The sequence below is a fragment of the Procambarus clarkii genome, chromosome 55 (genome assembly GCF_040958095.1).
Source record: "Procambarus clarkii isolate CNS0578487 chromosome 55, FALCON_Pclarkii_2.0, whole genome shotgun sequence".
In the NCBI taxonomy this organism is placed as follows: domain Eukaryota; kingdom Metazoa; phylum Arthropoda; class Malacostraca; order Decapoda; family Cambaridae; genus Procambarus; species Procambarus clarkii.
This window is the reverse complement of record NC_091204.1, coordinates 16,300,567-16,312,876: the sequence shown is the minus strand read 5'-3', so window position 1 is coordinate 16,312,876 and position 12,310 is coordinate 16,300,567. Positions and strand designations below refer to the sequence as shown.

Genomic DNA, 12,310 nt, shown 5'->3' with positions numbered 1-12,310 from the left:
TATATATATATATATATATATATATATATATATATATATATATATATATATATATATATATATATATATATATATATATATATATATATATATATATATATATATATATATATGTCGTACCTAGTAGCCAGAACTCACTTCTCAGCCTACTATGCAAGGCCCGATTTGCCTAATAAGCCAAGTTTTCATGAATTAATTGTTTTTCGACTACCTAACCTACCTAACCTAACCTAACTTACCTTTTTCAGCTACCTAACCTAACCTAACCTATAAAGATAGGTTAGGTTAGGTTAGGTAGGGTTGATTAGGTTCGGTCATATATCTACGTTAATTTTAACACCAATAAAAAAAATTGACCTCATACATAATGAAATGGCTAGCTTTATCATTTCATAAGAAAAAAATAGAGAAAATATATTATTTCAGGAAAACTTGGCTTATTAGGCAAATCGGGCCTTGCATAGTAGGCTGAGAAGTGCGTTCTGGCTACTAGGTACGACATATATATATATATCAGGAAACCGTACCAAATCCCCATGGTTGCATAGGAAATATAGATGTTTATCTCTCAGAATGTTTGGTAATATGTTAATTGTTTGTGATGTGTGTATATGCATGTATTAACACAATGTACTGAACGGGGTGAGAATCGCTTGAGCTACCTCATCCCTTTGCGTGTATTTTACCTCAATAAACTTATTTCAATTTCAATTTCATGGTTGCACAAGGGTTTTCCAAGATGGCTGCCAGTTTACCCACCAAAGACAGTGCCTGTGACACTATAGCTCTAGGGTGCTGTGGCTGACGCTGGCTCAGCAGTAGACGTAATTCGTCGCCCTCAAGCCAACACCAGTAGGCGTAAACAAGGCATGACTTTCACTTATTTTCTTATATATCCTGATACATTTAAGGCTTATATACCATTTGTAATAATAATGATCTTATCTATAAGGGTTCTAGGTTTATATTTAGTCATTTGTGTCTATGTGGGGTAATATAGAGTTTGTGAGTGATTCAGTCACCTCGTACACAAGCCAGCTCGCCCCCAAGCTTGTTCCCTCAGCATATGTAGTTGAGCTGTTAGTACTCATTTCCTCCCCTGGCTTCTTGGTCTAGGTGGTGGTGGGTAGTTAGGTGGACTAGTGCTGGGTTAGGGTGAGTGAGGCGTGGCAGTATGGTGTGACTTGTAGCCAATTTGTTTGTGGTACCGTTATCTTAAATTTAAATTTTGCCCCGAGGGGCGAGTTTATTGGGCAGCGCCACTCATCTTGTGAGTGAACATACCGCCATAGCAGAATGTACAACACTCCCCAATAGGAAGAAAACCCGCTGGGTTGTTCATCCTGTCACTTGTACCCAGACACAGCTGGGACTTGCTTAACTGTCTCAAGTGAACAGCTCCTCAAACAAGAAGATTAACATTTATCAACCCTTAAAAGCTTACGTTATCTTGCGGGTGCAAAATGGGGAAATCTTTTAAGAACAGTATCAATATTTGACAAATAGTGTTTTCCTAACTCAAACAATGTGGGGTTTATTATTCTACAGTTATTCCTAATGTCTCTCAGGTGTTCACATTCACGTAGATAGTGGTCAAGGCGGTGTCCATCACTCTCACCACAGATTCTGCAACTTCGCTGTGGATCCACTTGGATGCTTTAGCCTACAATAGATTTCGCCAATAGATATTAAAACCTAAACAAATGATACAGCATATTTGTTTATTGTATTATATATACTGTATATTCATGCAGGTCCCTAATTTTAATTTTTGCTGGAATACAACGCGCTAAATCGTTTTAACAACCAGGTACCTATTCACTGCTAGGTGAACAGAGACGTACAGTTAAGGGTTGGCGCCTAGTCGATCCTCCCCGGTCTGGATACAAACCCAGGCCAATCACTCGCAAAGTGCCGGGCAAGTGTGTTTCCACTGCGCCACAGGGACTGCAAATATGTTTTTCCTGCACACTGCCCTCCAATCAGTGGGTGGACTGGTTACATTCACCCAGTTACTACCTACAGTTAGCAAACTGGGGATATTTGTCTAAAATTTCTGGTAGCAGATCATTTTGAATGAAATATTTACACTTCTCTGGAACATTTGTTATAGAATTGTCTCTAAATTAATGTGTCTGTTCACACTCCATCACATAGTAAATGAGGATGTACGAATAATTTTGTTGACACAGTTTACATTTAGTTAGGTCTACGTCAACAGGTTATGAAAATTCTCAGAGATACTTACAGCCAAATCTAAGCCAAGCAGTAGTAACATTTTTTTTGTTTTTTTGTTTTTTTGAGATATATACAAGAGTTGTTACATTCTTGTACAGCCACTAGTACGCGTAGCGTTTCGGGCAAGTCCTTAATCCTAAGGGTCCCTGGAATACGATTCCCTGCCGCGAAGAATCGTTTTTTCATCCAAGTACACATTTTACTGTTGCGTTAAACAGAGGCTACAGTTAAGGAATTGCGCCCAGTAAATCCTCCCCGGCCAGGATACGAACCCATGACTTAGTGCTCGCGGAACGCCAGGCGAGTGTCTTACCACTGCACCACGGAGACTGCTAAAGACATGTAGGAGTCTGCTGATTTTATTGGATGTTTCATAGATGTGTGGCACTTCTTGCATGATAGTATGATGATAGTTGGAATAACTAGTGCCAGTTTCACTTTGCCTCAGATCTACAAGGTTTTGTTGAAGTTCTTTGTGTATTATTGTTCTCAGACTGCTTGAAGGAAATCTAAGGTTATAATCAACTCCTTTGAAGGCAGATTCTTTGGCAAACTCATCAGCTCTTATCATGCATTCAGAGGTCAATGTAGCATATGCTGCTGATGATATCCTTTTGATGTGGGCTTCTGGTGGGGGACAGGTTTGGTGTGTGATATCAACCCCCAGATGATTTCTCTCTATTTGACTCATATCTTGAGGTTATCTTGAGATGATTTCGGGGCTTTATCCGCTCGGCCAACCGGCTCCCTCCCTCTTGCAGGATTTCACCTGCCAGATGGTACCTAATCTTCAGCCTCCTGCTCCCTTCACCTAATTTCATTACTTTATACGTTTCTGAGTTAAACTTTAGTAGCCATTTTCTAGACCATTCCTCCAGTTTGTCCAGGTCATCCTGTAGTCTCTGTCGATCTTCATGTCTTGATTCTTCTCATGATTTTTGCATCTTCAGCAAACATTGAGAAGGAGTCTATACCCTCTGGAAGATCATTTACATCTATAAGAAATAGGATGGGAGGATATATTAGAAACAGGATGGGATAGTCATAATGGTTTAGTGCTTTCTTGCCTATCCCACTTCCTACTTCCTAGTTAATGCTTCAATGGGTTTTAATTATACAGGACTCTTTTAAGTCAGGAGTGTTCATGGGTTTGGTGGGAATGTACAGGGCCTGGATTGCATTGATGCTTTCTAAAGGATTGAGGCAGGGATGTGTTTTGATTGGTTGGTTAGTAACAGCCTACCTTTTGATGTTGTAGGGTGTGTGATGTCATTGGCTCTCTGAAAGGCTTGCATGCACTTGTAAACAGATAAAAAATATCTATGCCTTGTAAATAGAGATTGGGAGTAAATTGGTTTTGGCTGTATTGACTTTGACTCCAGGGACTTGCAAACATCTTAAATTAAAATGGTCCAGGACAGACTTAGAGTGGCCTTGGCATTGATGTCATACATTCTACCTTAGTATCCAGTGACTCGATGATATTTCAGAAGCGCTAATACCTTAGGGAGTGGCAGAATAGTGCTCTTTTTTTTTTTTTTTTTTTTTTTTTTAGCAATCTCAGAGCCTATCTTTTATGTAGAGTGCATTAGAAATAAAAAGTTAGAAACAAGTTTAATTCATGTGGTCATATTTAGTAGAAGTAGATTTTTGTTATAATCTATATGTTTTAATGTTGTTCTCTTTTGGTTGTCAGGTTTTCCGTGCTGCAAGGAGATGGGCTTTGTAGGTTTGTATACAGTACTGTATGGTACAAAATGATGTTTTCTTGTGTTGCAACATTTTTGTGCCTTTCTAATAAATGTAAAAGTCAAACAGATTAAATTTATTAAGAATCTTTGTTCTGTAGCTTGTATTGTTTTAAACAAATATGGGAATAATAATACTATTATAATGATACAGTAATATAAGTAATAATAATAATAAAATATTACAAGCTAATACGTTGGGAAGGGGGAGAGTTAAATGAACAAATTTATTTGTTTTTCTGCAACAGTTTTTGGGCTACTCATTGAATTGCTGTTTGTAAATTGCCTTAGTTTATTGATTTTTTCATATCCTCCTCTAGCTAAAGAACTGTTATTTAAATATATAATTATATATAGATAGTATTCTCCTTTGCCCACTTCAATAAAATATTAGCAAACCAGCTTATATATATTTGTTTTCTTATTTAGTTCAGGAAGGAGATGAGATTACAGAAATTTCACACGGATGGCGACGGTTGGTGCGGAAAAGGAAGAGTGGGGCAAGTATTGGGAGAATTGATCATTATTATTTAAGGTAAATACTGTATATACTAAATTCTTTTATCTATAAATTATACAGATAGCCCTTGATTTGTGAGGTTACGTTTCTACCAAAACTCCACAAATCATATTTAATGGTTGCTGTACTTATACTTTACAGGAAAAATAGGGTTATAATTCAAAGACCTTCAAAAGGTCACAAGTTTTCATGCCTTACTGTACTTAACAAATTATGTATTTTTAGCATTATATATTTAATGCTTCTTCAACTTTCCAACTATAAATTCAGCACCTTAGGAAATCTTGAATGCTAGGATGTGCAATAATGCATAAACACAACCCAAAAGGTAGATAAAAGACAGGAATGTAGGGCATGTGGAGCTAGACAACTGCCAAGAGTGCAGTACAGTTGACCTGAGGATCAGCACAGATTTTTGTGTGTTAATCCATTTTTGACCCAAACATCTCCAAAATTCATTACACTTTGTAGCTTAGTACAGTACATTACAGTACAGTACAGTAAGAGGTCAGTGTGTTGGAGGTAAGATGAAGGCAAACATGTGACAGACTAAACACTTCACATTATATTTGTATACAGTATTAACACTAGAACAAAGCAGTAATATTACAGTACTACATACTGTATTGAAATTTTCTTAGATCTATTTGATGATATTGTAGTTTTTTTGGTTATAGATTTTGTACTAGCCTAACATTTTCTTATAGAAATAAGGCCCCATATAGTTTTATTTATAAATCGTCACATCTAAGTGCTACTTTCTGGGCACCCGCCATGAATCATCCTGTGTTTACAGTGGTCATTACTGGACAGGCATACCCACATCAGGTATTGTAGAGAAAGACTATGAAGGACAAGGACCTTTTTCCCTTGCCCTCTCTCAGAGGCAGAGAGCACATGGGGATCAAAGATCAACCCAGTACGGTAGTGACATTCCAAACCTAAAGGAAGGGGGGCAACGAGACGTCCAAAGTTCTTCCGAGAAATGTTTAAATAGATGCTCAACTATATATGTACTCTAAGTGCTATTTTGCATACTAAATGCATATTGTATTACACAACAGTGCATGTACATGATAGTAATCCTGCACTTTGTCTTGGTTCAGTGTGGTACTGATCTGTACTTGTAAATTCAAAGATTTAAATTTATTATGTGTTATGAGCAGTCTGTGCAGCACCATTTCACCTGCACACCAACATAACTACCTACAGTATGCACACACCCTTGTAATGCAGGTTATGTATAAAATGTTTGCTACATGATGTAGGTACAACTCCATTTCAATATAAAATTTTATTATTTCAAGAAATGTCCACCAGAGCTATATTTATCAGGTTATTTTGGAAGCTTTTTATGATCATACAGAAATGCTGTAAGTTTAAAGTTGATGCAGATACAAGTTAGATTGGCTGCCTCTAACCATTTGATGATTAACTTGAAAAACCTAGTTTGGAAAACTGAAGACCAACAGCTTGGGAAATTTTACATGCATTTATCTGAGGGCCACCATCTCTCTAGTGGCCTCAACAAGAACAGGAAGCTAGTGACTTGTCAAAGATCCCTCCATTATTCCTGATTATTTTATCCAGCTGGATTTTGAACTGCAGCAATGTTTTTCCATTTACGGCTTTAGCGGGTTTGCAGTTCTATGGGTTTGTAACTATGGATGAAAAGGCGTCGCCTGCTTTCTATCCTACATTGTGGCTAGTTGAGCTTGAAACCGTGGCACCTTGCACAGTATATGCTACATTTGACCTTTTGAAGAAGTGGTCTGGATCAATATCCTTAAAATATTTCAGTACAGTATTTTAAAAGTTTCAGCGAGACCAACCTTATCATATTTGGTTTGCAAAATTGTTAGGCCTGTGGTGTTCAACTGTTCCTGGTAAATAACACTTATCCACAGCAATCAGATAAGACATGATGCACCTCTAATCATACAAACTAAACATCCATCACCAGAGGTCCTCCCATAGGTTTGTGGGGTCCTATCACACAACCATTATTAAGTTATGTGATGGTCCAGGACGGACCAAAATGTTGTTTCTTCATTTTCTGATTTGTGATTTGGATATCACATCTTCAGCCATGTTATTGTGACTCAATTGTTACAATAACCTGTCACTTTGGGCATGTTACATATTGTGACTCATTGTCCCAAATAACAAGTCACTTAGGATATATTACATGAATAGTAGGAGTCTGGGAAGCAAGGTAGACAATTTGAGAGCTCTTGTATGCACAGAAAAAATGGATATTGTTGCACTTGCCGAAACATGGATGAATGTAGAAAAAACGGAACTATTGGCTAAATATCAAATACAGTAAATGGATTTGAGCTATTTCACATGGATGGATGTATTGGGCGAGGAGGGGAGTGGCCATGTATGTTGGGGAAAATTTGAAGTGTAGTCTCGGAGAGAGAATCTTGGCTGAGCCGCCCACAGAAGTTGTTTGGCTGGAATTAAACAAAGAAGCAGATGGTCTTATGGTAGAAGTTGTGTATGGGTTGCCAAATTTGAACAGAGTGGAAGCAAAGCATCTCTGGGATGAGATATCTGGAGCATCTGGGTCTAACAGTATTTGTGTAGTGGGTGAGTAATTTTAGTAGAGTGAACTATATTAGCAGAATGGGGAATGACGAAGCAAGGAATTTTCTGGAACTGATTGATTGATTGCTTTCTTACGCAACACCTTGGGGAACCAATGCGGGAAAATAATATTTTAGATTTAGTGTTGACTAGCAGGCAAACACAAATTAATGACATCAAGGTGGGGCGTGAGCTAGGGAACAGTGATCACAGGGAAATCGGATTTAGCATGGAGTGGAGTGGGTCTGTGGGAGAAAGTTCTGTTGAAGTGTCAGATTTTCAAAAGGGTGATTTTAGTAGCCTAAGAGGTTTTTTTGGGTCGAATGGATTGGAGGGTCTTGGGCATAGGGGGATACTTCAAACTTCACTTGCTTCAAACTGTGCATTCAAAAAGGTGCCATTCGTCTTCATCTTGAAAAACATAAATTGGTGAATGATTCACAACATGGCTTTACAGGTGGCCGTTCGTGTTTGATGGATTTGCTATCATTTTATTCCAGCATGGTTGGGGTGGTTGATGGTGGTGGGGTTTGTGATATTGTGTACCTTACTTTGGCAAGGCTTTTGATACAGTGCCACGTGAGAGACGATTGGAAGGACGGAGGCTCATGGTATTGGGGGTGCTATATTGGGTTGGATTGGGGCATGGCTGTACCAAGGGAGACGAGAGTTAGTGTGGGTGGGGTTGAGCCGGAGTGGGAGGGGTGTTGTGGGTGGAGTGCCTCAGGGCTCTGTCCTGGGACCTCTGTTATTCATTATGTATGCCAGAGATTTGGATTCAGGTTTGAGTAGCAATATTTGCAGATTTGCTGATGATACAGGGGTCGGGAGGGAAATAGGCAAGGAGGGAGACTCGCTGTCACTTTGGGACAATCTAGGTAGGGTTTTGAAGTGGTTATAGGATTGGCAGATGCAGTTTGGTGCTGACAGGTGTGGGGTTTTGGGGCGAGGTCATGATGGTAGAGTTGCAGTATGCAAGTTGGATGATGTTGAGATTGTGAGATCAGATTGCGAAAGTGATCTGGGAGTTGTGATTGGTAAGAAGTTAAAGCCAAAAAAATCAGTGCATAGATGGTCGTAATGGGGCAGATGGGACACTGGGATTTATTGATCGAAGTGTTAGTGACGGGACACCTGGTGGTGTTCTTCAGCTGTATCTTGCTCTGGTTTGGCCCCATTTGGATTGTGCAGTTCAGTTTTGGTCTCCATACTATGAAATGGATGTGAGTTCACTTGAACGTGTCCCGCTTAACGTTTGAAACAGCATTTCAAACATAGGTTGGATTGTTTCAAACGACATATGATATGAGTGGGATTGGTTGGTTATAAATAGGAGCTGCCTCGTATGGGCCAGTAGAACTCCTGCAGTTACTGTTATTCTTATGTTCTTATTGTCAATAAGACTCCAGTAACTGATGTGGCTAAGTATTGGGAAGCTGTAATGGCAACATAGCTTAAGAGAAACTATTATGGGGCTTCCCCAGAAAAGAGTATCTGTCCTTGCAGAGGTAGCAGTTAAATGGTTGTTACCAGACAAGTAAGTCAGGCAGGCAGACAACTTGAACCCCTTGGGTGATCTGAGTTGTCATCTGATGATGTGCTTGGACCTGAGCGCATTTTTTAATAATAAGCACACTACTGTTTCTCTCGTTTCTGTCTTTTCTTCTTCAACACAGTGCATAGTTTGTTTTGCTTCATCTGTATATTCTGGGTGGTTTTTCCAGTTATGAGGTTTATCTCGGATCTTCATTCTTCTCATATTACTATGAGCACTCCAGATTCTAGTCCTGCTATTGTATTCAGTAGGCCTTGTTGTTTTGTGTGGTAAATATATCAGCACTGGTGTTGTGTGGTAACACCAACAGTCCCCATGGTGCAGTGGTAAGATACTCGCCCGGCACATCACGAGTGCTTTGGCCTGGGTTCGTATCCTGGCCAGGGAGGATTGACCGGGTGCCAATCCTTAACTGTAGTCTCTGTTCACCCAGCAATGAATGGGTACCTGGTTTTTAAACAATTTAGCGGGTCGTATTCTGGGAGGAAATTAGGATTAAGGACCTGCCTGAAATGCTATGCGTGCTAGTGGCTTTACAAGAATGTAAGACCTATTTTCTTCTTCAACAGCCCAGATAACAAGAAATTCAAAACAAAGAAAGCCTCATTGGCCTACGCCGAAAAAAAAGCGATGGCTATCAACAAGAATGAGATACATTTTGGAAAATTATGTAAAATAGGTAAGTGATAAATTTAAGGGCATTCCTATTATATTGAACTTGTATTATAGTAGTGGTCATTTTTTTTTTTACCCAGTATAATGGATTAGTAGGTATATTTAGATAAATACTTCTAAACCAATTTACTGGTTACTGTGACTGCTAATCTCAAAGTTGCTACTTGAGCTAGATCTGACCTGAACATTCCAAGCTATTTATTTTGCTGCTTCCAGAGATACATTGCAGTACAGTATAGTGCAGTATATCTAAGGGCCTAGAAAGCTTATGAATGCTGTTGAGCAAGACTATTTATGGCAATGGTGCCACAGAGCACCATTCAATGAAACTTTATAAGTTTCAGTGGAGTCAGTGAGAGTGCTGCTAAGAAAAACAAAGGTTCACAGTTCTGAAAACAATTTAAAGTTTTACAGATTTTGAGTAACATTACATTTGTAACTGTCAATGGAAACTGGTCACCCTCTCAGTCAATCGCACCCTCAAGCCACCAAGTGGCAGCACATTCCGTGACCCAAGTTTGCCACCGAGGTTTTGGCTTGAGTCCAATTATTCAGTACAGTACAGTAATGTCGACCTTGTCACCTAAGTTCTGATGATTGTCTTCCAGATACATGTCGGCTTATTAGATGTGATCAGTATCCCTGTGAATGTGAAATACAGGTCAGTTTGTGTTCCTGAGTTTTTCTGACCAGTTTCTCAGTTGTTTCCTGAGCTAGAATATCAGCCTCTTTGTTCTCGGACTCATCTCCAGTGCTGCCCATAAGGTTCCGGTAGTTCTTGCTTGGTTCGCTGGCTCAGGTCTTCTGCCTTTGTTACTGTTTAAGGTTATGGTACAACAGACTTGTTAGACAAAGTAGCACTACAAGCTTTGGCTGCACGAGTGGACATAAGTTCCCATTAGGAATTTATTTGCACTAGTGGACATTAGCCTTTTGCTAGCCTTTCCCAGTCTAAAGTTTAGCGTAAGGCTCTGACGTCCAGTAATTCTACCTCTGATGCCCCTCTTTCAATACAACAAGTGTTTGCTGGATGACAGAGCCAGAGTGCATGGAGGAATTGTGTGAAACCCTGGGTTGGCTTCAGTGGAAGCCTCGGGAATCCTCGAGGGTGCAGTAGTACCCTAGGTTGCAATTCTTTTGACCGTGTCATGGCGTAGTCATTTAGAGCGTGCACCTGGAAATACCCAGCACTTAGGTTCGAATCCTCATCATGTGTCCTGTGGATTTTCTCAGGATAACTCTTCTGTTCAGTTAAATAATATGCAACATTTCTTATACTACTTATCCCCAAAATAGTAGTTTTATGTGAGGATTTTTGGTGGTCTGGGAACACAGTGTCCATTTATATCACTGAGCCTATAGGAAATCTGGTTCTGAGTTCCAAACAAGTGTTTTACGAATGACTTTTCAGAGTGCAACCAATTCCTAAGTTGGGTTCTCCTTGTGGTTAAATTTTGTGTGACTTACTGTAATATAATTAAGATTAGTCCTGCAGTCATTTTATTGAAGCATAAGACAAGAGCTGAGACCAGTTTACAGGCATGTGAGATATGGTTGTTAAGAGCAGCAATGTGTTAATGACTGTTTTTCCTCAGAAAACTCATCAGAGGATAAAGACAACAAGAGTCAAAGAACACAGCCATCAAGGAATAAAGATAACAAACTACAAAAAAGCACAAGGCCTACAAAAGATAAGGACAGCAAGGTTATCATTAAAAAATCCCCCAAAAAGAAACAAATTAAAAGAAAAAGACTTAATTAAAAAAATAATTTTTTTTCTATACTCCTGTATCTTGATAAATTTGTAATACTTAACCTTGAGTGTTTATAGCAGGTAACACTGCCAACCACAGGGAGACAGACATGCTCAAGAAGTAATGGGATTACTGTATATCATCAGTACAACTTGTGCCAGTAGGATCAGACCCCTTGTCCCTGGACCAACAGTGCCAAGAGCTTTCTCAGGAAGTTGGTTTCCATTATAATATATACAACTAGAGATCCAACGACTCATCCTCCTGTCTCAGCACCTCGAGTGTTGCAGTCTAGAAGGAGAATCCCTACTGCATTCTTGGTTCCTGTTCTGAATTTATTATAACCCTTTTTTATTTTAAACCAAATTCATTAATGTATATCAAAATAATTAAATAAAATGTGATTTTAGAAAAGAATTTCTATCTGCATTTCCATATTACAATACAGTATTCTCTTTACTCAAACAAAGGGTCTTAAGTAATTTAACCAGTGGTTGGTACCCATATATATAATGTTTAATTGAATATGACTACATATTCCGTGTTGATTAGTTTCTTGTTTAGGGCTTTTATTCCTCTGACTATTGCTCTTGCATCTTGGTTTAATTGGAAGAGTATTTCTCCAAATGTCATATTTGTTCAAGGTTGACTAAAAGAACAAAAATTGTACTTATTAAAATTTTACACAATGTTTCAAACCTCTACAAGGTTCATTCTCTAGTGAGTGAGAAGGCACGAAGGAACATCTGGTTTATAACACTGAGGGATCAGTTACATATAAAGTTAAGTCAGGGCAAAGAGCCAAAGAAAAAGAATAGCGGTAAAGTGAGCATGCAAAGATGATTCGGGTGATAGGGTAATTGAAGCCTAGGTAACTATAGAGGGTATGGCGGTTTGGGCATGGATGTCATTGTTGGAATGTTCACATTACAGTCTTTCTTACTCTCATGGTGGGTAAGGTGAATAATTCTGTTACAGTATTTGCGTGTTTATGGTGGGTTCTACTTTTATGTGTAGAGCTTCAAGAATTATAATTTTACATCTTTAGCTTTATCTAATATGCAAATGTTTCTATTCAGCATTTCTTTCATTAGGGTGATGTCATGGGCTTCTCTCATGTGATTTTTAGGGGCACCTGATTGAAGATGAAAGGTTAAATGCTTTGTGAGCTTGGTCGACATCATACCTATGTACAGTACTCAGATTGAAGGTTACATCCTTCATGGGG

At 38.8% G+C, this 12,310-nt stretch overlaps 1 protein-coding gene across 1 annotated transcript; it reads left to right on the top strand.

The window, feature by feature from the left end:
* The first annotated feature begins 1,159 nt into the window (after positions 1-1,159).
* LOC123755319 (methyl-CpG-binding protein 2) lies at positions 1,160-11,499 on the top strand. The gene is made up of 5 exons (XM_069305505.1): positions 1,160-1,270; positions 3,935-3,967; positions 4,416-4,521; positions 9,223-9,332; positions 10,924-11,499. Exons 2-5 carry the CDS (start codon positions 3,955-3,957, stop codon positions 11,088-11,090), a joined length of 396 nt encoding a protein of 131 aa, XP_069161606.1. The 5' UTR covers positions 1,160-1,270; positions 3,935-3,954; the 3' UTR covers positions 11,091-11,499.
* Positions 11,500-12,310: the final 811 nt, after the last annotated feature.

Excerpts from the sequence above, each read along its gene's own strand:
- LOC123755319 (XM_069305505.1), top strand. Across the intron at positions 4,522-9,222 it reads ATTGATCATTATTATTTAAG|CCCAGATAACAAGAAATTCA; the intron begins GTAAATACTGTA and ends CTTCTTCAACAG. Across the intron at positions 9,333-10,923 it reads TGGAAAATTATGTAAAATAG|AAAACTCATCAGAGGATAAA; the intron begins GTAAGTGATAAA and ends GTTTTTCCTCAG.